Source organism: Balaenoptera physalus, assembly GCF_965194825.1.
Source record: "Balaenoptera physalus genome assembly, chromosome: 16".
Lineage (NCBI taxonomy): Eukaryota > Metazoa > Chordata > Mammalia > Artiodactyla > Balaenopteridae > Balaenoptera > Balaenoptera physalus.
Genome location: NC_138898.1, coordinates 72,945,675 through 72,972,936, shown reverse-complemented (window position 1 = coordinate 72,972,936; position 27,262 = coordinate 72,945,675). Strand labels below are relative to the sequence as shown.

The 27,262-nt window shown below is 38.7% G+C and overlaps 1 protein-coding gene and 1 long non-coding RNA gene across 4 annotated transcripts in view; one reads left to right on the top strand and one right to left on the bottom strand.

Annotated features, from left to right (window-relative positions):
- Nucleotides 1-18,337, bottom strand: part of RBBP6 (RB binding protein 6, ubiquitin ligase) — a 32,168-nt gene extending 13,831 nt beyond the window's left edge. For 2 of the 3 annotated variants that reach the window (XM_082430936.1, XM_082430937.1), the window contains exons 1-7: nt 17,054-18,336; nt 12,385-12,484; nt 10,051-10,087; nt 5,570-5,614; nt 3,379-3,467; nt 3,165-3,261; nt 2,670-2,809 (exon numbers count right to left, since the gene is read on the bottom strand). In XM_082430936.1, the coding sequence (XP_082287062.1) occupies nt 2,670-2,809; nt 3,165-3,261; nt 3,379-3,467; nt 5,570-5,614; nt 10,051-10,087; nt 12,385-12,484; nt 17,054-17,219 (674 nt within the window). In that variant the 5' untranslated portion in view covers nt 17,220-18,336. Of the gene's footprint in view, nt 1-778; nt 893-2,669; nt 2,810-3,164; nt 3,262-3,378; nt 3,468-5,569; nt 5,615-10,050; nt 10,088-12,384; nt 12,485-17,053 lie in introns of all 3 variants that reach the window. The other variant, XM_082430938.1, reaches the window with a different exon arrangement.
- Nucleotides 1-27,262, top strand: part of LOC309645687 — a 702,435-nt gene that overhangs the window by 662,097 nt on the left and 13,076 nt on the right. The gene's annotated exons all lie outside the window — the stretch shown is intronic.

Below are 27,262 nucleotides of genomic sequence, written 5' to 3'. Positions count from 1 at the left end.
AAACAAAATCCTAAACAATTATAACAAAAAAGAAAAAAAATGCTATCAAAGTGGCTAGAAGGATCTTCGAATCTGTAACTCTAAGAACTGAGAGCCAGAGAAGTAAAGCGACACAATCAGTGCCACAAAGTTATATTTATATGGGTGGCAGAGACGGGATTTGAGCTTAAGCTATGACAACACCCTAATCATTATTTTCTCTACTACCATGTTTCTTGGGGGAAAAAAATTGTTTCTTCTTCCTCCATAGTCTAACAGTCCCCAAAACCTGTGAAGGTACTAATGTGAATACCACAATATGGGAAACTAAAATTGGTACTGACATTACACAATTAAGGGGGATAATTCAAGGGAAATATGTCACTAATCACACCAGTAATTAATAGCCAGAATTAGACTTCAAAACATTGGTCTATTTATACTTAACATTTTAAGAGAGATTAATCTATTTATAGTCAATTAAGAAATATTCATGACTTAAATATTTAGAATATGTGTAAAAAATTTAAAGGAACACCTCAGATATTTGGAGGTCCATTTTTTGTAGAAATGTACTTTGCAGAAATGTTGGGTATTAAATATATTAAAAATAAAAAACCAAAATATTCTATTCTCAGACTTATCACCACTGCTTCCAACACCCTCATCTTCTCTGTAATCATGCACATTTGTAAAACACAGGAATTCCTAGAGAAATCCTTTCTGTTTCATTCTGGAACAGGGTGTGTTCATCTCAATGCTGAAAATGAAAGAATCTCATCTGGACAGAGCAGGGTACCTTAGGTGTGTTATTTGTGTTGCAGTTGCTCCATAGACATCACCACGATTCCAGAAATATGTATCAATTTGCTTATGCCCCATTGTTCCCAATTTGTGAAAGAGGAGTCTCCCACTGCCCAAAAGAGAGAAAAGAAAAGAAAAAAAAAAAAAAAAAGAGGAGAAGAGAGGATAGAAAAAGAAACAGAAGAAGAGTCTAAGTTGCTTATCAGTGGTGTTAGTGGAGAGGGTGAAAGTTTCACTTAAAATATTTGGGTTCCCATTTTCCCCAGTATTTGCTCTGTGTTTGGCACAAATGGGCTTTTGTATTTCAGTATTCAAAAGCAATGAAGTTAATTATTAGTAGGGGTTCACAGGTGATGTTAATTTTTCCAACACAAATTTCTATTTAAATACTTTTATATCTACATATTATATTAATATGTAGCCGTCTGCTCTTTTTTTTTTTTTTAAACATCTTTATTGAAGTATAATTGCTTCACAATGGTGTGTTAGTTTCTGCTTTATAACAAAGTGAATCAGCTACAGATATACACACGTTCCCATATCTTAGCCGTCTGCTCTTAAACTGTGTCTGTAAAAGTCATCAATTTCAACCTAAAGCTGTTTGGAAGTATGTATGAAATGTCTGAATTAGAAACAGCGTAACAACAAACTGCTCTAAGATGAACCACAAAAACACAGGATGGTAGACTGATAAAAAATAGATGGGAGTGAAGTTGAGAAAGTGAGCAGGGTTGGGAGTTTAGGAAAACATTAATTCTTATCTGTGAACTAAAACAATGTATTTACTCAAAAACAATGTATTTACCTACTCAAAAACACTATCTTTTTTCAGTATCATTCTGTAAGCATAGCCATTTTCATCGTCCTTACCTGCTCACCACATCTGACAATATAGCATGAAGCTGAGGAAAACTGTTCTTAATATACATTTTGTCACTAAGACCATGGACATCTATTCTCTAAATTGATGTTTCTCAAGGTATGCCCTAAGGATCCCCTAAACTCATCATCTCCTCGAGGACTTGTTAAAAAAGGCAGACTCAGAGTCTCATCATATAACCCCTGGGGGCGGGGCAGGGCACCCAGGTTGTTTAACACAGTTTTGTAAGAGATTCTTATGCACGATTAAGTTAGCCAACCATATTCCAAAGAACACTTAATATTGTGTTTTATATTGTGAGAGTTTACAACTGTTGACGGTAATCAAAAAGGTAATTAAATGTATGAATAAAAGCAGATAAAATGGGAAGTTATCTAGTTGAACTATGCCTCTAGGTTTACTGTCTATTCATTAAAAATTGGCTCATAAAATCTGAAAACACATTAAAAATAAGCATTAAGGTATAGCTTATAGAGCTATAGCTGATCTGAACTAATGGTTTATAAAATAAACCACACTTCAGAATCTTAAGACTCACACAGTATATCCAAACTTATTCAAGATACCTCAGCATTTCCTTTAATCTTGGCACTTAAATTTGCCTTGTTATCTTGCAGAACTTTTATTCTTAAGCCTCCTGTTTCTCAGAAAGTTTTACTTGTCTTGTTCTTTTAAAGGATGCAAACAGCATATAAGACTATGTGGGAGTATGTATGTGAATGAGGAAGAAAGCAGGGAATGACAGAAAAAGAAAAATTAGAAGACCACAAGGGAAGTGGCACTCACTGGCAGCAAAAAACCCCAAATCCATTTTAAATTTGCTTTAAATGGAGCAGACTGCAGCCTCTCATTCTTAACACAGAAATGCAACATGTTGAGACTAAGTCTTGGTATACAACGTTCATAAGGAATCCAAGTAGCCAACTTACAAGCCCAAGATTAAATAAAACACTATCACCTGGACTGACTGTAGTCTCCATAGATCATACCTAATTTGAATACTTACGCATCTATAGTTGGTATTGCATATTTTCCAGTGTTGGTAAGCATTGCACCTTTCATGTTAGGATCTTTCACCTCCATCATAAAACTTCTGGGAATTCCAGTGCTCTTTTTAATCCTAGGACCAGATTCAAAGTTCTTATCCTATATGTATGGGAAAGGAGAGAGGAGGAAGAGAAAAAGCAGTTACCTTTATTTAATATTAGCTAACACGCAGTGCTAACATCATACATGATCTCATTTAATCCTCACAACAGCCATGTGAGGTAAGTACTATTATTACCTCCATTTCACAGAGAAGAAATAACAGGCTTGGAGAAATCACGTAACTTGCTCATTCAGTGGCAGTGTCAAGATTTGAAGCCTGGCAGTTTGGCTCTAAAAGCTAAGCTCATTTGCCATTGTAATAGAGAAGGCAGTATTTACCAAGAAAAATAATATGGCTAAGAAAAAATTTTAAGAAAGATAAGGTGTATCATAGCTTCTACTTTGAACTTACCCCATTTGTTGGGCAATTCTTAATATAATGGCCAGGTTTACCGCAACGGAAACAAGTATAAGATGGAGGTGGTGGACCTAGAGGTTTCTTCATGTAACTGAAAGGGGAAAAAAAAATTACATGTACACAAAGACTTGAAAAAAATGCTTTTGATATGGGGGGAAGAGACCCCACCCCAAAGTACCTTATTAGTATAAAGTATTTATGAACTTACTTGACTGGGTCGTATTCATGGCCAGATTGCGACATCATTGCTTTAATTTTATCTTCTTCAGAAGCATTGGCTTCAGCCAGATTGGCAGTCTGTTTAACAGGTAATTATTTGACACACACATTAGAAACACATTTAAGACCACACAGCCAAAGACAACACCACTCATCCTGTAAAGAGCAGTATCTAATCTTGCATAAAAACAGTTATTTACAAATATAACCTAGAAGAGGCACTGGGAGTTCGTTAGGTCATTACATGATGTTTGGGTGTCTACGGTGCTGAGGAAAGTCTTTCTGGGGGCACTCAAACCTTAGACCCTGTTTGTACCTTACATTTAAGATTTGCATACTACTCTTCTAAGAGTTAAAAACTGAGATTAAGCTAGGAGAGAAACACTTGATGTTTCTAAGTCTTAAAAATAGTTCAAGTGTCACAGCATTAAGCATCAAATGTCAAGCATATAACTTGGAGGTAGGGTTGGGGGTAGAACAATTGAACATATTATGCAGCAGATACTAGAAGTCAGAAGGCTCTTTAGGTAGTGGTGTCAAATTTCAAACTAAGTGCAAAGCACATGCACTGAGCATTCAAATTTTAAATCCAACTCTCCAAAGATTTATGAACTTTATCTTTAAGGTATTACATACAATAGTCTAGATATAAGCAGGGTCTAAGGGAGTGAGTCCTAATAACTTGAATCTTCAAGCATCTAGCACTCACATCAGCCATTCATTAGGTTTTAGCTTTACATTCATCCACAAAACAAGCAACCAGTTTTAACACTTTATTGTAATTTTATATACAAAGAATGCTTAACATTAACAGAGCTTAGAACAACAGCAACATTTACAGAAAACTGGATTACAGATGTTGAACAACTAATTTGTTTGAACCCAAACAGTAACTTACAAATAGTTAAAAAAAAAAAAAAAAAAAATCCCCCAAACCTCCAAAACTCCGCAACTGCTTCCCACAAAGAAACAATGGTAGGAATAGACCAAAACTCAAATATGGTCCTTACAGTACACATGAATTAAAACAGTGAACTATAAGTTGCTAAAGATGTTAACTCTATGCTAAACCACTTTGCATTAAAAAAATTATAGAGATTGGTTTTAGCCCACTTCATGTTCTAGAATCATCAACTTTAATGTTTACTTTTCCCACAACAGGAGCTTAAAAAGCTGTATTTGTTACTAGGACATTTTGGGGGATACATTCTAGGGGATAAGGACAAAACCTATAACAAAGCCAAAGACAAGATAGGGACAGCACTAATGGAAAACTCATCTAACTCATTAACCTTGGTTGCTAAATTTGGTTTTACATTTCTGATAGCAGGGAAAAAATGATTTTCGGAAAACTGGAGAACTTCCTCCTTGGCCCTCAAAAATCTGCCTCATCTGTAATATTTGCCTTTTTTCCCCTAAAGGCACAATTTGCAAACTAAGTCTATTGTTTTAAAAATGAATCCATCACTAGTGCTTTCCCAAACAAAAGGTACACATTGTTGAGCAGAAAATTGCAAGCAATCTTATCGCAAAACATGGCATATACAATGATTTCAGGAGGTAACAATTTTCCCCTCTGCCAAACATACACATTGGTATATTCCTGCAAACAACTTTATACATTTACACAATTCATGTAGTCTGTGTTCAAACAAATTAGGTTGTTTAAATAAAACTTTTTCTAATGCAGACAGACTACAAGTCTATAGCATAAAGAAACAATTGTATCACATTTAAAATGTTGACCTTCAAGGGATCAATTCAAATATTCAAGAAATAACCACGCAATCGTCCATGTAAAGGAAAGCTTCTATTTTGGCTGCGTAAAGTCCACATAATTTACAGCCAAAACCAGGGAATTCCTCCAGAAATTTGTTAGTTTCCAATGTATAATTAAACAAAATGTATGAGGGAAAAAAGCGAGTAAGTGTAGCTTCATATGTTTCTTCTGTCTTGAAGATGAACAATACTCCAACATTATGGTGAAGCTGATTTCAAAATACTCCCCCTATCTTCTCAAAACAGCAACTACTCTTTACAGGATAGTAATAGTATGTACAATGTGTCTGCAAAATATCTCCTCCCCCAACCCCTCTTAAAACATTGTTCCACATTAAACAAAAAAAAAAAATACGATGTTAGAAAAAGATTTATATTTTCAAGAATATATATATATATACCTTCGTAAGCTGGGCCAGAGAAATAGACGCAGAAGAGTCATCAATCTGTTCACAAAAAATTAAACACACATTCAAGTTCCACACTGAAAACATCTGAAAGTGATCATTTAGTCCCTACTGCCACTTAATGTTCAAATACTGGGCATTTTTCTTAGACGTTTTCTAAAGAATGTTATCTTGTTTTAAAGCTGAAATGTAACTCACCCCACTTATCCTTCTCCACACATCCCACATACAGTAAATAAAGGCTAACCGTTGATAGGGACTCAATTACAATGAGAAAACAGGGTAAACAAAACTATATCACATAGGAAATCTGTTCAGAGTGGTGGTTTAATACTAAGTAAGAGTCCCATGTCTATCAATGGTCTCTAAATTTGATAATGCTCAAGACAATGTACACTAGAAGAGAGAATAAGAAATCTTTCGAACTTCCCTGTAATGCCATTATATAACACTGTAAAAACAAGCAGCTCTTTAAAGGCTCAGATAATTGCTTTAATAAAACAGGTCCCAGATAATTGCTACTTTTTTCTTCTTTGAGTATGTACTGCTCAGTCTGAATAAGTTCATTTATTCTCCCATACAAAGAGTAACAATAGCTAATCTTGCCAAAGAAACCACAGCTTTATCAGGGCAAAGATGTTAAGCCAAATAAAGGGAAACAAAAGGTACCCCGGGGCAGGGCAAACAGAGCAGTTACAGAATGGACTTTAATATGCAGAGAAAAGAAAGTTAATTTAATCAAACAGAGCAAGTATTAAACATGGATATAAAAGGGCTTTAAAAAAAAATTCAAATGTGACATTTAAAACTTCTTCATTATTGTTCCCCTGAATATGTTAATATCAGTTTTAAAAAAATGTTTATGTATGTGTGTACGCACACACCTTCGGCATGTAAGTCTAAAGATATGATTTCCCTACAAGTGTACCAAAATGAAAACATTATTAGCTTCCTATGGAGTAAGTGGGCTGCTTATTCAACATGTTACAAATTTCTCATGCATTATTGGTCAGAACTCTTCTTTAAAATGGAGAGAATGTAACAAGATGTCTGCATCAAAGAAAAAAAAGTGAGTCTTCATCATGTATTTTTCAAGTATTCCAGAGAACTAAGAGTATTAAAATAAAAGCAGCATGACTTAGAGCCCCAAACAGAAATGTAATCAGTTTCGATATGAAGTTCTTAGCCCAATGCCCACCACAGCAGTAATTCAATAAATGGAAACAAAACTGATGTTGGCTAAATTTAAAATACATCTTATAAATATCTTAAGAGTTTTAAAAGTTAGTTTGATGGATATTATTACTGGGATGTTTATTTAAACAAAAGGTTCTTAGCTCCACATTGAGGGACTACAGAGTCCATAATGCACTAATCCCACATACAATCCTAGCCATATAACCCACCAGTGGGTTCTCACTCTTGTGCAGCTTTGAAGTGTTCTTTCCTTAAAGAACGAGTATCTCAGGAGGTAAATTTAAAAAAGAAAAATTGAAAGAACACATAAATAGACTATTTTTATCCAGAACAAATTCTGACCTATTCAATTTATTTTGAAGAGGGCAATATTTTATTGATATATCAACCAGGAATTACCTGAATTTTAAGAAACAAGGACTGAACAAACTGCTGTCAATCAATGAAATTAATAGTCTTTAAAAATAGCCTATTACTGTCTAGAATATGCATACTGATCATTTCCTTAGAAAGAAAGCAATCAGTTATATCACCCTTTTTTATTGCTGGAACTAAAAAACTAACATTTTTTTGTTCTTCCCACTCCTAAGATATAGCTGTCTTTTTGTTACTATGCTGGGCTTTCCTATCCTTCCTTTTAGATTTCTGCCAACTTGTTATTAGTAGTGTATATTTACCTGGTTAAAAGTGGTTTCAGATATTCAACAGCATCTAAATCACTTTTTTCCACCAAATAATCCCTATAACACTTTAATACCTTATAATACACAAGTCAAATTTACCACAAATTTAGAAAGGCATCCAATTGTTTTCTACATATAGCAAGGTACTAAGAAATAAGTGTAAAATGCTGACAAGAAATGCTTTAGAAACTAGGAATTTATACGTACTAAACGTCAATAAATACAGTAACTTTCAGATTTAAAAAAAACCGCTACTTAAAAAAAGTAGTCTCCAAAAACACTTGATTAATGCACACCGTAGACATCAAAATTAACCCACATTCTCACATCTAATTTGTGGTCTTGCATCTGAAAGCAAGAATCTGAAATCTTTTATGCCAACTATATTTGCTTGAAATTAAAGGATCTTACAAAATGTAAGCAGGAAGAACCCGCAGCTTTGGAGTACCAACATAGAAGGATGACTACAAACAAAAGTTGTGGAATATAGATAGAAACAGTCATCCTTGATTAGAGCTGGCTTAAATTATCAAAAGTGTACATACATTTACTTTTACTAATTAGAATTTAGAAATCTGGTTTAGTGATTCTGTCTTAATTGGCTTTTGTGAATTTGCACAATACACGTAAGTCTCCTAAGATGGGCACTAATTACACTTTATGAATATATTCTCTCAAATCTTAAATGTCAGCAAATGTACCCCAAGCAAATAAATGATGGGGATATTAAGTTACCTAATATCTCCACTTAAAATTATTCTACCTAAAAATCAAAGCCACTTTTAAAGTTATTTTTTAAAAAAAGAAGAAAGAAAAGAGAAACCTAAATAAGCATAAAATAAACTGCTTCTTGTAAGTGTAATACAGACATGCCAGGGAACACACAAGGCTAAAAGAACGTTAACTTTATTTATGAACATGTGATCTGTGTTTATACACATGCTAATAAACAAAAAGGAAATAATTGTTTTCAAGAAATAAAACTTCATCTGAATTAGTTTAAATACTATATAAAATGTACTTTATACAAAATGTGTTACATTAACTACTACAGTCACCAGTATAGTCAATCTGATTTGTGCTAGCATTTGGATACATAAAAATCAGTTTTAAACCAATCACCAGCAAAACAGAAACTGTGGACAGTCTTTACAGCATTACGCTTTAAAAAAAAAAAAAAAAAAACCACCCCCCCAAAAAACCCCAAATACCCCAAAGAGGGGAAAAAAAAAACCCCCAAAACACTAAGAGTTGTGATTTTTTAATCACTATATTTAGTTCCATGAGAACTAAAGGCCATATACTTTAGAGAACAAGTCCAAAGTTCAGATATTCTACGTTATCATGTTTAAGATCCAATGATCCAAGGTTAGTGAAATGCCTGATACACAATTAAAAGATCAGTAGCATTTTAAAAGGATAAAGTTGAAACAGCAAGCAATACCCTTAAATTCTACGTGAAGATTTCAGACATCTTGTATTGTGTACAAATCAAGCCTGAGCAGTCAAATGTTTAGAGAACCATCAAGTTTTACAGAACCCAATTACTACAGATCTCTGTTCTGAAATGGATGTTTCACCCCACAACTTAGGAATGCTGCTACCTTTTACTTAAAAGCTCAAAGTCAAAATGGTGTCATACTTAAGGTTATTAAGATGTTACCCTGGTTAAGGGGAGTTACCTTTGATAAGCTACAGCTTTCAGCTGGCTTACAATTAATGCAGCATTTTAATATCTTATGAGAAAGAGGAAATATTTTAATTTGGACAACTGAGCAGACTAGAGAAGTAGAAGACCTCTGTTAAAACTTGAGAACGATGTACTCAATTGTATAAAATCATCAAAATCATCGACGAGACACTGATATACTTGTAGGGGGCCCAATTCCAGGTTTCACTTTACAGTACAGATATAAACAAAGAATAGGAGCTCAAAATTGCCAAATAAAGCAAAACTAAATAAAAGCTGCATCAATGGTCTCTGGAAAGCTCTTTTCTATGACGTGTCTGAAACTGGAGAAAGCATCAAACCTTAAATATATGCTTTGGATGTTGCTAATGCATTTTTCAAAGCCATCAATCAGGCAGAAAAAAAAAACAAAAACCAAAAAAAAACAAAAACCAAAAAAAAAAAAAAAAAACTAAGTGATACAACGTGAAAATGGCAAAATATACACTCCAAACATTTTTTATTGCAAGAAACAAAAAGCACACAACAGCCTGTACATACATACAAAATACTAACTATAGACAGACAGATGTAGAACATGTTACCATGTTCATTAGTGTAAAACCTACATGATCTAAAAAAAGATCATACATTAACTGTACAACACAGCGTCATACAGGAAGAATGCTATCATATTTAATATGAAACAGTGTTTTTTTGGGCACAAACTACCCATTTCTACAAAATAAAGTGTGCAAATTATGCCACATATATCCATATTCAACTGAGCTGTCATCAAATACATTTTATTTACAATACGTACTATGATCAGTTGGATATTAAGTTCTAAAATGATTTACTTCACTGCTACATTATAAAGGTAAAAGCAATGCGTAGAAAAAGTGTGAGATTGTGTTTTTACATACTGCTTTTGAAGTTCCCATCACTGGTTCAGTTCGACTTCTAAAACGACAAAAAGAAAAACAGCATTAGCTCTCTGTGAGTAGCTATTAATGAATTTTTGTGATAAAAACATCTCTCTAATCACACATTTTTAGGAACACAATTTTTCCTTGGCATAAAGATTTAAAATCAGCCAATTTCAGAAGTAATAAACACACTACCTTGATTAATCTTTACTACCTTTGAACAGTTTAAGATACATTTCTGGTTTTAAAAAAAAAAAATCCATACTGGGGAATTCTAGAATAGGTGTGTTATCTTGCCACTTATACAATAAATGTTTTCTGAAAGGTAGTATGAGGATTTTGTTATTTAAGAAACTTTGTCGTTATTTCTTAATAGATTGAACAATAATATTATTCCTCAGTTTCTTAATAGGTACAGACATGAACTTTCATACATCGGATTTCCTTAAAGCAAGACCACTGCTGTTAACATTTTTTAATTTGGATCCCTGAGAAATCGCTGTGCTCCAAAAACTAAATTTCAAATCCAGAAAGACAGGTTGGCAGTTTAATTTTTTAAAAAAGTCTCAAGACAATGACCAAAGACTAAATAAGAATTCTAAGTTCCAAAAAAACCAACAGTCTGACAGAGTATTTTGGTTAAAAGAATAAGTTAAATAAGTTGGTTATGGAGAACTGAGCAAATTGATTTTTAAAATACATACACAAATAAGCTCAAGGAGAAACTCCTTTAAAAGTCCACACAGAAAAGGGGACAAGGGTCATGTTGCTAAAATACAGCCTTTAAAGGCTTAGTTTTAGTTTTAAGTTTATGCTATCCCGACTACAAAGAAATGTCAGACAGCGTATGAATGGAGTTTCTAAATTTGTGCATGATTTGGAAGTCCTGAGATAAAAATGAAGTTTTCATTTACTAGTATTTGCTCAACAAATTCAAAGGCACTTCACGAGGCAAGTATATTACAAAGGAAATCATATACATAGTGAATTCACATTTAATTCTTTAAGGGGCAACTATTTTCCCTAGTATTGATACTTTGAACTATTCTCTCCCCAAAGTCTCTGAATATCAAAACAATCTACTGAAATCAAACGTTTGCTATTTTTAAAAAGCACTTGGTAAATTAAGGAATAACTTCACACTAGATTCTAGGAATTAATTCTTCTCTTACAATGTCTCAAAATTATGTGAAGTTAAAGGCACATAGTTCACTTGGTATTTACAGGAAAAAAAAAAAGTATTCAGCTTTTTAAGTTGTTGCTATACAGAAGATATTACACAAAAGAACCTCCAAACGTTAACATATGGAATATAACTTTACACTAAACTAATGAGAATATTCTTAGAAAACTTGTCCACATGAAGTAAAGCTCCAGGAAATGACTATTTTCCCTCAATTCCAAGAACACATTCCATTTCCTAGGACTGGCAAATTCCAGAATGTTTCATTGACCAAAAGCAGAAATTGCCAGAATTTCAAGTAAGGCTACCTCACCTTTAAGTAAAAATCTCTACACTTTAAATAGCTCAAGTTGCTACCCTTTTCACATATTATAATTGTTATCACCATTGAAATTTCAAGAAAGCAGATAAAATTAGATATAAAGTTTTAATCCTGCCCCTTTAGTGAATTTCTTAAGCTCTAGACCACTCCTAAGATAGTACCACATTCTTACTCCAATAAAGGGCATTTACCATGTGCCAGGCACTATTTAATTCCTACAACTCCCTGGAGTTAAATACTCATATCCCTATTTTATTTTGAGGAATCTGAGTCACAGACTTTAGGTAACTTACCCAAATACAGTAAACGGAGTAAATGGAGTCAAACCTAAGCCTGATTCCAGTGTCTGTGGTCGTAAATCCTAAGCGCTACAGCTTCCCAACAAAAGCCCCGTACTGATTAGGAACAAATGTTAGCATTACTGAATACTCTTGATGCTGACAAAATATTTAGGACAGATCTCTTAAGACACTTAACGTACATTTCTGTAGTGAAAAAATGGTAGGGGGAAAAAGTGTACAGGCAAATAAAAACCAAAGAAGGGTTCAGTAATATTTATTCACTAATTTGAACATCGTTTTCTTGTCTTTGTAAATATTACCTATACAGAGCAAAAAATCTTTCTAATAGCTCTTACTCCTAACTAGAAGTTAAGTTAGCTGGGGGAAGAAATCAGGAAAAAACAAACTCATCCTCATAATTTTAAGGATTAAGAAGACATACTCATTAGGGTAAAGTAATGAGTTCAGTTCTAAAATATACTTGTTCTTTCTCACAAAAAACGTCTATTTTGAGAACTTAAACATGGGATTTAATAAATACTTACATAACATATGTCTTGCTTGTAGATTTAACACCTCCAATAGGAATTCTTCTAACAATTACAGATGAATTCTTAGGAATTAGAGCATTATCATCAGTATATTCTGTAAATAAAAGATAAAGATTTGAATTTCTATTTGGGATTTGGATAAGTCATAGTCCTCAAGAATTAGAAAACTTCAACCAGACATAAATGTTACGGGAAATAATCTTAAATATAAAGGAGCATTAATAACTACATGCTCCTTGCATCCAGATTACTGAAACTGTCAGAACAAATATCCAAAGCCATAAGGGGTTTCTCTTAAAAGGACACCCAATAGTGTCAGCAGGTTCTTGGCTCTGGCACCTCTAGTTTTGTGGAACCCAAAATCTCAGTAAGACTAAGTCATTCTCTATTTAGCCAGTAATGCAGAACATCTGAACTATATGAGAAAAAGCTGTTATTTAGAATGCAAACATTCTCTCTCTCCTAGGCCCTAAATACAGGATTACTGGGGAAGACACAGTAAAAATTAAAATATGACACATTTCAAATACAGAATAAAGGGCTTTGTAATAAAGAATTAAAAGTGGATGCAGCTTTGGATAGTATGTTGATTCAAGGAAGGCCCCTCTGAGGAACTGACATGTGAGACTAAGAAGCCAGCAAGATGTGCAAAAACACCGGACAAAGAATGTTTCAGATAGAGGGAAAAGCATGTGAAAAAATGACACAAAAAGGCCAGAAGAGCTGATGAAAATGAAAGAATGACTTGAAATACAGGTAGAAAGGTACAGATTATATATACTGATTCATATTTTGTTTCTAAGTACAACAGGAAGTCACTGAAGGATTTTAAATAAAAATGATGACAATTTTAAAAACAATATTAAAAACAAAGATAACTCTGGTATCTAAGTGGAGAATGAACCTGCATGGGAACAAGAATAGAAACAGGGTGACTAATAAGGAGATTGCTGCGTAGTTTAGGTAAGAGAGAATAATGATCTGTTCTGGAGTGTGACAGAGAAATCAAGAGTCAGTGTTTTGAGGTAGAACGAAGGCTTTCGGATGGATGTGGGGGCAGAGATGAAGGTGAAAGAGGAATCAGGCATGAATTCCTGGGTTCCTGGCTTAAGCAGCTGGATGAACAAGGATGTCACTTTCTCAGCAGACAAACAGGGAGGAAGAATTTTTCTACTCTTTGGACTATTGCTTGCAATACTTTTCTAAGAATGAAATTAAAAAAGAAGCTGGACCAATGAATTCAACTATGGTTAAAAAAAAAGATTTGCTGTGAAAAGAATTTGTAAAATTACCAAAAAGAAAAATAATCCACTACAGGGAGACAGATGTAAAAATGTACCCATCTCCCTTAATCACACAATCAGGTATCAGGGTTCACTCTTTTAAGATCACTGAGTTTACCTGATTCACTAACGTTACTCAGCACCTAGGGGCTGACTACCACTGTTCTAATTATTTTAAGTTTATCACATATGTAAGCATTTTAAGTTTTTATATGTGTATCAGCTCTATTATTTTTAATCACACTATTACTATTTCCTGTTATAAACTAAATTGTTCAGGAAAGGGCTCTTTTCAATATATTTCAGGTAGTAAGCTGTATCTTCACAAGTATCCAATTAGAGTGATGCAATTTCCTAGATTTCGCATACCAATGTAAGACTACCATCATTATCTTTTGGATAGTTCAGGATAGTCCCAAATTCCAAGCAAGCTCTGAGTAAGAAAAACTGGGAGCAGGGGAGATGGGGTATCTTTTAAAAATTCTGGAACCAAAACCTGGTGTCAAACACAGGACAGTTAAGCTTCTGCCTATGTAACAACCCTCAAAAGAGTTCACTGTGGGAACAAATAGCAAATATGTTCATGAGCTCTCCAAGAAAACTTATTCATTTGATCAACACAGTGCTCTGTCAAGCTTAAAGTCTGGTGCCCTGATGCCACATGCTTTCTAATTGACCCTTTAAAGTACCTGAATTACACTGATGATTTCTTACCCTTTAAATACCTCCTTAATAAGTAGCCTGTTAGCTTCAAAAGACCCTTTCTATGCAACACTGTCATTTCGGATCCAAAAACATGAAGACTATGGATGAAATGAAAAACAAGATGAATTTAAGAAATGGAGAAACAGTCTTGAAAATACTTCATCCTCAGCTTCCAAATCTTTCACACTAAGTTCAGGATAAAGGTTGCTTTGTTGTGTGTGTGTGTTTTTTTTTTTTTGGAGGGGGATTGCAAATAAGCAGAAAATTAGGAAAACAAGTTTATTCAGGAAAAACATTAAAAAAGATAATCTGAGATTCATTTTGAAATACAGTCTAGAAATAAAGAAGAATTCTTAAATCTAAAACATGAAATTCTGATCCAAGCATTTTAGTCTAATTAAGATGTAAGAGTCCTAAACATGGACAGATTTCCAAAACTGTAAGTAATGTTTTATAGAAACATGACAGAAATATTAATTCAAACAAACGAAAGTGATCCAGTTCAGCATTCTTTCCTAGGGACTCTCCTAACTACGAAGCTATAAATATTTATTCCGTCCTCTTTAATTCACTGGACGGTGCTAAAACCAAGTGGCATTCTTACTCAGCTGCCTTGTGACACTGGATGCTATTTCTCATAAAACTCATTAAGTGCCTACATATCTTTTTCTCTCCTAATTTGAGGACTGCATAAGATACAAATTTTCTCTTCTCTTAACCAATCTAATAGCAAAGCTTTCTCCAATAATGACAGTTCACAAATACATAAAAAATATGCTGCTGGGCAAAGCACTTCCCTGCTTTCAGCGTTTGTAAAAATAATGTATCATATAATTTCCTGGCTTAGGAAAAAAAAACCAACACATGACAAAACTCTTAGATTCATGGACAAGAATTCCATCAACAATAATTTACTCCAGTTTAACAAAGTTGTTATCAATTACTAGGTGGAAAAGATGGACAAAGTCTAGCCTTAAATGATTAAATCCTGTTATACTCCAATAAAATATGAAATTGCGTAGTATGTGATTAAAATTGCCTTAATATTCTCTAATTTTATATTTTCTTTCCTCTCATTCATTAAATGTCACATATCAAGATGGCCTAAAATTCGTATAAATCCATCTGTTCTGTTAAGCGTGACTATAATGCTTAAGGGATGCTTTTGTGGCCTTAAAGAATATCTTCTTTAAGGTATTTTCTTGAATAATATTTTTAAAAGCTGTTTCTCAACTGTTCACGATCACCAATAATTTTCCCACATAACTACAATTACCAAAGCCTCACATGAAGTGTCCCTTAGGTCTGATACACTGAAAAAAGGGGGGGAAGTGGAGACTATTCTTTCACGTTATCAAGTGAGTATATAAAGTTCTTCCTTATTGAGTATTTTTGAGTTGTGATATGCCAGTAGTACTGTTTCTTAACATAACACAATTATAGTTATGTCTGGATGTACTGATAAATGGAAAACAGCTCTTGTACATGACAAGAGTTACTCTACCTACCAAACTATACGCCAGACGTGGGGGCCCCCCCAAATTTCAACGAAAAGAACCCATGTTCCACCTTAAGCCAAATTTAGTAATCAATGAAATACTCTAACTAGCACTTCACTTTACTTCTCATCCCATCAGTAAAACTCAAAAGACTGACCTACTAAAAACTACACATCAGCATTACAGTAATGTGAAAAAGAAACCAAAACAAGTTCAAAGCCACAGTCTGAAAAGGCCATTTTGTCTCATTCTCATACCTATGCTACATTCTCAATATTATATAAAATGCTTTTAAAAAGGAGAAAGAACTTAAAGATTCCAATGAGTGGCTTCTACAAATAAGCTACTCATATGGTAGCAGCCGACTATTTTTCAGTATCCTACCTAGTACCAACATAATCATGTAAAGTCTAGCAATTACTATTTTAAAAAAAAGAAAAACCTGTACTTTTGATCTTTACAAAATGGCTAAAGTTTAAGAGTAATGTGATGAACTAAGAGTTCAACTACCTAATTACTGCATTACTAATTCTGGAATTTACACACAAGACAAAAGTGGTCACACCGGAATATACCAAGTTCCAAAAGCAATTCCAACATTAAAGACCGGCTGGATTAAATCCTCTAAAACATTAAAGTGAGGATCTTTCGCCACAACGCAGGCAACTCCAAAAATTAAAACTAACTAAATAAATCAGGGGAGGGAGAAGAGAACACAGAATTTGCCATTAAACCCCCAAATGTGGTTAGGTTATAAAGTTAGAAAAGTATCTCTAGTGCTGCTTTAACAAATAAGCAGCCTGGCTTATGCGCTCCTCCCCTCCTTCTGATGAAAAACAGGTTAGAAAACGCCCCAGGGCAAGCACTCAGAGAACCTGGACGACACCCCCATCCTGTGCCACGGAAATCCTCGTTTTAAAAAATCATTTGGGAGGAATCATCAGACTCGCACGATTGGGGATCAGCCTGTTCCAGATGATCCAAGTACGCAGAAATCAAATAAGTCAAACTCCAGGGCCGACTGCTGCAACCCTTGGCTATCAATGAAAGTCGTCCCCAAAGTGTTTGAACGAACAGTCCCACAAGAGACATCATGGCGGTTAGTCTCCTGCCAGGCACCTCGCCACCAGCATCTCTCTTCCACCAGCGAGGATCTGGAGCCCCTGTGGCTCTTACCTTCTTTCGTCTGCGCGTTGGTGATCTGCAGGTCGCAGTCGGCAGCTTTCAGCTTCTCTCTCCCCATAATCTGCTTCTTTAAGTCGCAGAGGGAGATGTGGAGCCCATCAAAGGTGACGGTATCATAGTTGAGTTTAGAGGAAAATTTATAATGCACACAGGACATGGTGCCAAAGGATTCCTAAGGTTCAGCGAGGAGACGTGGACACGCTCAATATATGTATATTTATAAACTTAAGAGCAAAATATGTACACACACAGAACACTCAGAGACACCGAAGGACCCTAAGGCCTCAGATTAAATAACCCCCCCAACCACAAGCGGGGGTTCGTAAAAACAATAATCCAGAAACACCCCCCCCCGGATATTCAGAATCGCTTCATGTGGGAGGAGGCGGACGAGGACGGGGCAGGGGGCAAGCGAGAATCCGCCAACGGGCACAATGTCACCCCGCTGGGTCCCCCTCGCTCATGCTAAGGGCCGGCAGGAGACGGGGGCAGGCGGTGCAGTCAGTAGCGGTCAGTCCACACGTTAAAGTCCGAACGACCCCGCGGGGTCAGGGGTCCATAGCGCGGCCGCACCTCCCGGTTGGTCTCTCTCTCCGTGGACGGGGGTGACCCAGGCCCCGGGAGAAGGTTGAGGGGAGAGGGCCTAGGCCCGGAGTCCACGAGCGGCCTCTCGCCTCCTCCTGGCTTCCGGACGACCGGCGTCGACTGCCCCAGGCCCAGGCCCCCACCACACACAGACCCCTTTCGCTTGCTCCCCGGAGGCCACGGGCGGCCCCGCGGCCTAGGCCGAAACGCGCGGTCGGCGGAGGAGAGGCCTTCCCGCAGGCCGCCCCCGGCTCCGCCTCCCCCCCGCCGCCGCCGCCGCCAACGCCGCCTCAGACACAAAGCCGGTACTAGGCCTCGGCTAGGCCTCGCAGCGCCTCCTCACCACCCCGGGCCCCAGCCAGCGGCCGGGGGGCTTCGGCTGACCCTGGCGACGCCGCCGAGGCTCCCTGACGCTTCCTCTCGCCGAATGCTCCGCGCTTCTCTCGCCTTTCGCTCCCGTCGCCTTTCGGCCCAGTACCGCAAGATTAGGCCCGGAAACCGCCGGGCAACGGTGAGGGCTCCGCCGTCTCCCTTTTTGTTTCGCCCCCCTGCCGCTCTCGGGCCCTCGCCAGGCGCCGGCGACACCTCCAAGCCAGGCACTATGGCGGACGCGGCCTGGCTTCGGGCGAGCGCCCCACTCCGGGGTCTCTTAAGCAGGGATTGCACGGGCGGCGCGCGCGGGGCGTGCCTGGCGTGCGCGCATAGGCGGGCCGAAGGGCGGGGCCTGCGGCGTCACAAAGCGCACCGGCCCGCCCACGTGACCCCGCGCTTTGTGACTCCTGAGCGCGGAACCTAAGCCATCCGGGAGAACGGAAGAAACCATCTGAGTCAAAGGGTGGGGGGGAACCACCGATTCCTCTCCCCAATTTAAAAAAACATTATGGTTGAAATGCAGTAAACTGTGGTTGCTATGCAAGCACCCCCTAGCTTCCTCTTACAACAAACTGGTTACCTAAAGCTCTTCCTAAGGAGAAATTCCGGAGCAGCCCCGGGCTCGAACTGATAACAACCACTACTGTAAAGATACATTTGAGCTCTTACTATTGGGCTAAGCGCTTTACAGTATTTCCACGCTCGGGAGCCTAGTTGTCTGGGTTGGAATCCTAGCTGTGGGGACTCTAGATTTTACTCCTCTGTGCCTCAGTTTCCTTGGTTATATTATAAAATGTCGTTAAAAAAACCGTATTTGGCTTACTGGGTTGTTAGAGATTAAATTAATGAATACATTTCCATTGTTTAGGACCGTCCCTGGCACATGGTTCAGTGTGGCTCAATAAATGTTAGTTTAACAACATAAACAAAAAACCCGAGGTGGTCAGCACTACCGTTATCTCCAATTTATAGGTGAGGGAACTGAAGCTAGCGAGCGATCATGCACTTTCTGAATTCGCAGAATCAGGGGAATGTCTGCTCAGTGGCGGGGTCCGAAATTCCATCGCTAATTATACATGCCGGGAACTGTACCAAGAACCCCCTCAGTAGATTGGAATATTTTTTCCTTGGTGCATGGGGAAGTTATTATTACATCCATAAAATTCATAATGTAATAAAATTGTGTTCATAAACTGCAATAATCACTATTATTTACAAATGCATTTTCCGCATCCTCTCTGAATTTTACAGGCTGGGATCAGAGAAGTTAGTCACTGGGAGCAAGGTCACACAGCCAAGACGTGGCAAAGTTTGCCAGGGACTTCCTAAATACACACTCCAAATTCTTACTGAACTCGGTTTAAATCAATTATCTTATTGTAAAAGTCTCCTGAAGCCACCTTATCTAAATAGCACCGTCATCATTCTCCATTCCTTTACTCTTAATTTTCTTCCAAGCACTCACTCATCATTACTTACAGGGTGTATGTTTATTTTTAAATCATCTGTCTCCCCTTCAGCTGAGAAAAGGGATTTTTGTCTCTTTTGCTTATACTGTATACCCAGCTCTTAGAACACTGCTTGGACATAGTAGGCACTCAAGAAATATCTGTTGAATAACTAAATACATTTTTATGTGACCTATAGAAATACCATGGCGATAAGATTTTGGCAAATCAAGGGCAGTCCCAGAGACACAAATACAATTTAATTCAACCACATCATCATCAGTGCTTTTCACATGTAACAAATTTCTCTCTCCTTTATCTTTGGTAACTCACTAAAATTTTCTTGCTCTTGGGTCCACTGTAGAACAGCTGCTTTTCTTGAAAAAAATCTCTGTGTGAATGAAAGGGGGAAAATCACATCTAATGAAAGAAAAACTGGACAAGAGTATGGCGAATCGTCTTGGTATCCCTGCCTCCAAAGTGGTCTTTGGTTAATTCCTCCACACCCAATTTAATTAATCAACCTGATGGGATTCAAAGGAGGCCACACCCTTAGGGTAGAGTAGATCAGACCCCTGCCAGAAGAGGAGTAAGTGTACTTTGAAAGAATACAGTCAGTGGTATGACTTGGTCCAACCGTTCTCCTCAGCCAAGAGTCCTTTACAAAGCTTTGTTCACCCTCGGCACTCATTTATGGAGAGCTCACGCCTTATCACATCAAACAGGTCAAAATGCACCCACAACCCACATTAAATATACTTTTGATTAGATTTTTTAAAATTTATTTATTTATTTATTTTTGGCTGCGTTGGGTCTTTGTTGCTGTGAGCGGGCTTTCTCTAGTTGCGGCGAGCGGGGGCTACTCTTTCTTGCGGTGCGCGGGCTTCTCATTGCAGTGGCTTCTCTTGTTGAGGAGCAGCCAGGCTCTAGGCAGGCAGGCTTCAGTAGTTGCGGCACGCGGGCTCAGTAGTTGTGGCTTGCGGGCTCTAGAGCGCAGGCTCAGTAGTTGTGGCGCACGGCCTTAGTTGCTCCAAGGCATGTGGGATTTTCCCGGACCAGGGATCGAACCCGCATTGGCAGGCTGATTCTTAACCACTGCACCACCAGGGAAGTCCCTGATGAGATTTAACTGAGCTGCTTGACTAATTGACAAAATGTTACATTTGGTCCATTTCATTAAATTCCTTTACTAATATCAATTTTGTAAATTTCTTTTGGTTATATGGAACTATATTCCCTGCCACTGCTGTACCCACCTCCCCAGTATTTTTGTAAGCCCTTGAAAAGCCTTTTGTGCTATACCTATGGTGAATGAAGCATCCCTTTCCAAGCTCCTCCTCTGTAGCAATTTTGGGGCTCTCACATCTAGGATTTTTACCTTTGTCATTCTCAAACCCACCATACCCTCACACCTCCACCAAACACATACATTTAGTAGATCTCCTACCTTATTTCCTTTTGCTAAAATTTCCTAATTGGGAGACTGAAGAAGCTCTGCCTGTCCACTGCAGGGGACTTGGACTACTACCCAGGCTGCAGAAGTTAGAGTGAGGCCTGCCCCCACGGAGACTGCATTTATATACATTTATAATCCAATCCCCCAAGTGCCCCAGTAGCAGTGACATCACCAGATTCTTACTCTGGCCTGCACACTCTCAGGCTAAATTCATCAAAGGTAGATACATATATCCCCATACCACCAATGTATCTTCCCCAGATGGTTGATTGATTGCCCTTATATTACCTTTATATTTATTTAATATTGGGGCCTACAAAAATTTTTGCATTTTTAATAGAATCCATCAGTCTTTTTCTCTTCACTTTTTTTTTTGGCCGAACCACTCAGCTTACAGGAACTTAGTTCCCTAACCAGGGACTGAACCCACGCTCTCGACAATGAAAGTGCCAAGTCCTAACCACTAGACCGCCAGGGAATTCCCTCTTTCATGGTTTTTACCTTTACTTGTATACTTAAAAAAGTAGTTCCTGGCCATTCAGCACCCACTTCAGGTATTTATTTGCTTATGTGTCCTTCTAGTTTATGTATGAGCTTCCTGAGTTTAAGTTAAACTCTGTAATCTATTTGAATATTTTAGTGTATAGGATACACAGAGCAAAGATCATTTTATCCCTTTTAAAACTGCGGGGCTTCCCTGCTAGCGCAGTGGTTGAGAATCCGCCTGCCAGTGCAGGGGACACGGGTTCGATCCCTGGTCCGGGAAGATCCCACATGCCGGAGCAACTAAGCCCGTGCACCACAACTACTGAGCCTGTGATCTAGAGCCCATGAGCCACAACTACTGAGCCCGCATGCTGCAACTACTGAAGCCCACGAGCCTAGAGCCCGTGCTCCGCAATGAGAAGCCACTGCAGTGAGAAGCCTGCGTACCACAACAAAGAGTAGCCCCCGTGCTCTCTGCAACTAGAGAAAGCCTGCGCACAGCAACGAAGACCCAATGCAACTGAAAATAAATAAATAAATAAATAAATAACTTGTTTTAAAAAAAACACACCCATTTCTAAAAAAAAATAAATAAAACTAATAAAATAATAAAATAAAATAAAATTGTGAAATATATTGTTAACAAAGAAAAAAAGCATAAATATAGATACTATGATTTGATGCAAACTACAATATGATCTATAAAGGGACTTTGCTTTTAAACTATTTTTATCTTATGTCTATTTATAATAGATAGATGATTTTAGTTTTTAGAATTTTTTTTTTTTTTAGAATATTTTTGCAACCTTATTTTCGACTCCCTTCCATTTTGCCTTCTTAGCAGCATTTTAAGGCACATTTAATTTGCTGAAAGCTAAAGGTCATTGATTATTTAAATCCTCATATGAACTGAGTTTTCAAAAACTGATATGAGCAACCTATTTTCCCTCCACCGTTAATTCACGTATTCACTCAACACTCATTCAATTGGCAAAATTAAGAAGTTTGACTGAGAATTCCCTGGCAGTCCAGTGGTTAGGACTTGGTGCTTTCACTGCTGAGGGCAAAGGTTCAATCCCTGGTCCCAGACCTAAGATCCCCGTAAGTCATGTGGTGTGGCAAAAAAAAAAAAAAAAATTATGATAATACCATGTGTGGGAGATGGGGAACAGTGGGATCCCCTGTGATCATTGGGGGGTATGCATTGGAACAGTCATTTGGAGAAACAGTTTGGGATTCTCTTGCAAAATTGAGCATTCCTATACCCCATGAATCAGTAATTCCACTCCTTGAGTTGTGAAACAGAATTAAAATGCTACTTTCCTAGAAACAGAAAGTAGGGGTTGGGGGAGGGGGAAAATGAGGAGGAGATGTTCAATATGTATAGACTTTCAGTTTTGCAGGACGAAAAAATTCTAATTCTAGTTACACAAAAAAGTGAATATATCTAACACTACTAAAGCATACAATTAAAAATGTTTAAGATGATAAATTTTGTGTTACATGAAAAAAAAAAAAAGACCAGAAATACAGTATCTCGGAAATTCCCTGGCAGTCCAGTGGTTAGGACCCTGTGCTTTCACTGCTGAGGGCCGGGGTTCAATCCCTGGTTGGGGAACTAAGATCCCACAAGCCACGCAACACTCCCCCCGCCCCCCCCCAAAAAAATATATAGTATCTTTCTCATATTATATTGGTTATATACCCAAGGCAAAATGTAACTCGTGTACTTGCACAAGAATTTCATGAAGGCTCTCTTTTTAATAACAAAGAGCTGAAACAACCCAAATGCCCATGCCATGAGAATAGATTCATTAAAATCCATCCAGACACTAGAATATTGTACAGCAGTGAAAATAAGTAAGATACAGCTACATGTAACAATATTGTGATGGGAATCTTTTAAGCTGTTCTTGAATCAAAAAAGCAAGTCTCAGAAGATGGCGTATTATATAATACCCTTTCTGTGAATTTCAAAAAACTAGTAAAACTAAACAATGTGTTATTTAGTCATATGGATATAACACATCTGCAAAAAGACAACTGGAAAACACAAAATTCAGGAGACTCATTACTTCTGAGAAGGAAGGATGAGATACAGAAGAGGAACCCAGAGTTGTTGGTAATGATCTTGGTCTTGGGTAGGTTCACAGGTATTCATTATTTTAATGAAAAGAAAGAAGGAAAGAACAATTAAACTACGAGGGAGCCACGCACAGAGCAATGATGACAAGAGGTCATGAGATCAGGGTTATGATTAATCCACTGATGTCCTCCTGAAGTTCCAGCCCTCCCTTCTTCCCACTACCAGCAAAGAATCTCACAAACAGACAGAAAAATGAAGTCCCTTTCAAAGAAACCAAAATTAGTCTAGCTCCCTAAACTCTTGTAGCACTTAATGCCATAACTGTAAAAAACAAAACAAAACAAAAAAACCCTCATGTTTTGCTTATACTTGTATACTTCTGTTCTAGATTTCTTGTGTTCAGATCAGAGGGGCAACTTGACCCTCAGACTCTGGGTGACCTAGGGACCTGGAGCCAGAACATGCCACCAGGGACCTCATATTGTCCTGTGTCTTCTAACTTCACCTCATAAAAGTGGGACTCAAAACCAGGAATGTTCTGAAGAGGTGTGGCCTCATAAAAGTGCCAGGGGACATTATGTAGAGACAGACACACGCCACGCTTGCTTCTCCTAGGAATGCGAGGGCTCTAGGTAAACGCAAAAGATGAGTAGTTCCGTGCTTTGTGACCACCTAGAGAGGTGGGATAGGGAGGATGGGAGAGTGACGCAAGATGGAGGGGATATGGGGATATATGTATACATAGAGCTGATTCACTTTGTTGTACAGCAGAAACTAACACACCATTGTAAAGAAATTATACTCCAATAAAGATGTTAAGAAAAAAAAAAAGACGAGTAGGAATGGGAATGTTATTGTGCCAGGGCTGAGGTAGAGCTCAGAAACTTGGAGAAGCCTCTTCTCTCTAGGATGAATGTGACCTATTCATTCATTCCCCCAGATATGAACTTTGTAACGAGTGCCAGCGTGTGGCAGGCATTGTGCTGGCTGCTGGGCAATCCGGGGTGAACATATCAAAGCCCCTGCCTGCAGGGCGTTTACAATAAGTAAGGGAAATCGTGTAATTTTAGAGGCTCCCAAACTTGCTGTGTGACCTTGGGAAAGTACTTTAACTTCTCTGGACCTTGGTTTCCTCTGGGGCCTGTGTCATGGGCCTTGTGTGACTGCACTCAGAAGGGCCCTGTGCTTGGTTTAATGCTCTGATATTGCGGTCTAGACATTCCTCTTAAGTTTCATTTTCATTTGGCCCTGAGTCCCACAAAGTATGTAGCTGGTCTTGGTTTTCTTGATTTGCGAAACAGAGTTAAAATAGTGTTTTCCTAGAAACAGAAAGTAGGGGTTGGCAGAGGGGGAAATGGGAAGTGTTTCAGTTTTGCTAGATGAAAAAGTTCTAGAGATCTGTTGCACAACAAAGTAAATACACTTAACACTACTAAGCTGTATGCTTAAAAATGGTTAAGATGATACATTTTATGTTATGTGTAAAAAAAAAAAGATGAAAAAAATAGTATCTTCCTCATATGTTTTGTCAAGACAATTCCCTGACATTGTCTGGCACCCAAGCACCATGTAAATAAATTCAAGTGGCAGATGCTAGAGATGTTTCTTTGACGCGCTTCCCATTTGGATAAACATAACAACAACACCACAACTCTGGCTGGCATTTGCCACCTGTTTCCTATTCACCACGCCCCGTGCCAAGTATTTTTAATGCAAAGCTCCTTAAATTCTCCCAAGAACCCTGCAAATAGGTCCTAATATTATCCCCATTTTATAAACGAGGCGATGAGGTTCAGAGAGATGAAGTCATGTGCTTGAGGTCACACAGGATCCACGATTTATAAAGGAAATTTTTTTTTTTTAAGATATGGCAATTTATTATTTATCTTTATTTATTTATGGCTATGTTGGGTCTTCGTTTCTGTGCGAAGGCTTTCTCTAGTTGTGGCAAGTGTGGGCCACTCTTCATCGCGGTGCGCCGGCCTCTCACTATCGCGGCCTCTCTTGTTGCGGAGCACAGGCTCCAGACGCGCAGGTTCAGTAGCTGTGGCTCACAGGCCCAGTTGCTCCGCGGCACGTGGGATCTTCCCAGACCAGGGCTCGAACCCGTGTCCCCTGCATTGGCAGGCAGACTCTCAACCACTGCGCCACCAGGGAAGCCCAGGATCCACGATTTAAAACAGGGTGTGCCTGGCTGGGGAGGACAGTCTCCTAACCATGACTCTATTTGACAGCAGAGGCGTCCTATGGAGGGGCCCACGGGGAGGGGCATCCTATCTTCGTGTACCAGGAGCAAAGCTGATCCACTGCCGACAGACTGTCCCCGGCCTTCTTCCGTCTCACAGTTACCCTCTGTTATCTTTGATCCTGTGTTTTATCTTGTCTCTGCTCCTAGATTAAGTTCTCAGAGGGCACAGACCTCATCTGCTTCATCTGTCTTCCCTCAGGCACCTGGCAGGTGCCCCAAATAATTATTTGTGGAGCCCCAAAAGGACCCTTGATAAGTGGCTCTGTCTGGCTTCTCCAGCAGTTCACAAGCTTGGTAGATTAACACAGGGCAGTGGCCTTGAATCTACCTTTTAAGGAAGTGCAAACGGGGGCGCCTTTAGGTACACAGGTCATCTCTCAGGCTTTGTGCGTGCCCCTACCCCACTCTGCATCCCGGATTGTTGATCCAATGGGCCTGGCTCTGTGCTGCATGTTGAAAGTGTAGTACCTCCTTTACCTTTACTATGACACTGTGAGGTAGGTCTGATTCTTTTCCCGGTTTTATGCAGGAGGAAAACCGAGGATCAGAGAAGGAAGCCCAAGGTTACATCCCCCAGAGGTGAGACCAAGGTCACAGCTAGTAGTGATGCAGCCAGGATTCAAACCCAGTGGGTGAGCTGACTTACCCTGTGTGGGGTTCCTCGCCGTGCCTGTCCCCTGTGCCTGCCTCCAGTGTCTACCTGTCTTCAGTTTGCTGCTGCTGACAAAGGTATCATTCTCTCACGGATGCTTATTGAGTGACAGCTTGTTCCTGGCATTGCTCGAGGCATGCAGTGAACACGAAGCGCAAGTCTTTTGCTATCCTGGAGCTTCCGATCTAGTGGGGGAGAGCTACAATAAGCAACTAGACAAGCAGAGAGAGGATAACAGTAGAATGTGTTAAGTGCTATGAAGAAAATTAAACCGGGTTAGGGAGATGGAGAGTGACAGGGCGGTGGGTGAGGGTGACTTAACACTGGATGGTCAGGAAGGGCCTCTGTGAGGAGGTGACATTTGAGTGTGAGGTTCTAAGGGAAGAAGTTTCTAGCTGGGGTGAGTAGCATGTGCAAGAGTCCTGAGGTGTGATCTAGGGACAGTCAAAAGGCTGGGACGGCTGAGGTATGGATAACGATGGGGAGTGACAGGGCTTAGGCCAGAGGCATACACAGGGGCCCAATCACGTAGGACCATAAAAGCCATTTGAACAAATTTTGACTTAGAGAGGAATGTCCTAGAGGGGTATGAGAACTCCCTCCCATGTTAACATTCAGGGCAATTTGAGTATGGCTGGTACCACAGCTGAACTATAATTACCTTCAGAAGCATCTGGGAGGTTCCAGGAACTTGAAGGGGCCCAGGATAGCATGGGGCTGTCAGGTGTGGTTTATTTAAAGGCAGAGATTGGGTGGCACATATACCATGGCTCATAGCATCCTTCCCAGCAGTCACGTAATCAGGGTTATGGCTTCTGACAGGTGGAGAAGGATGATCCAAAGGATAGCTGTTTCTTCCTGCAACTC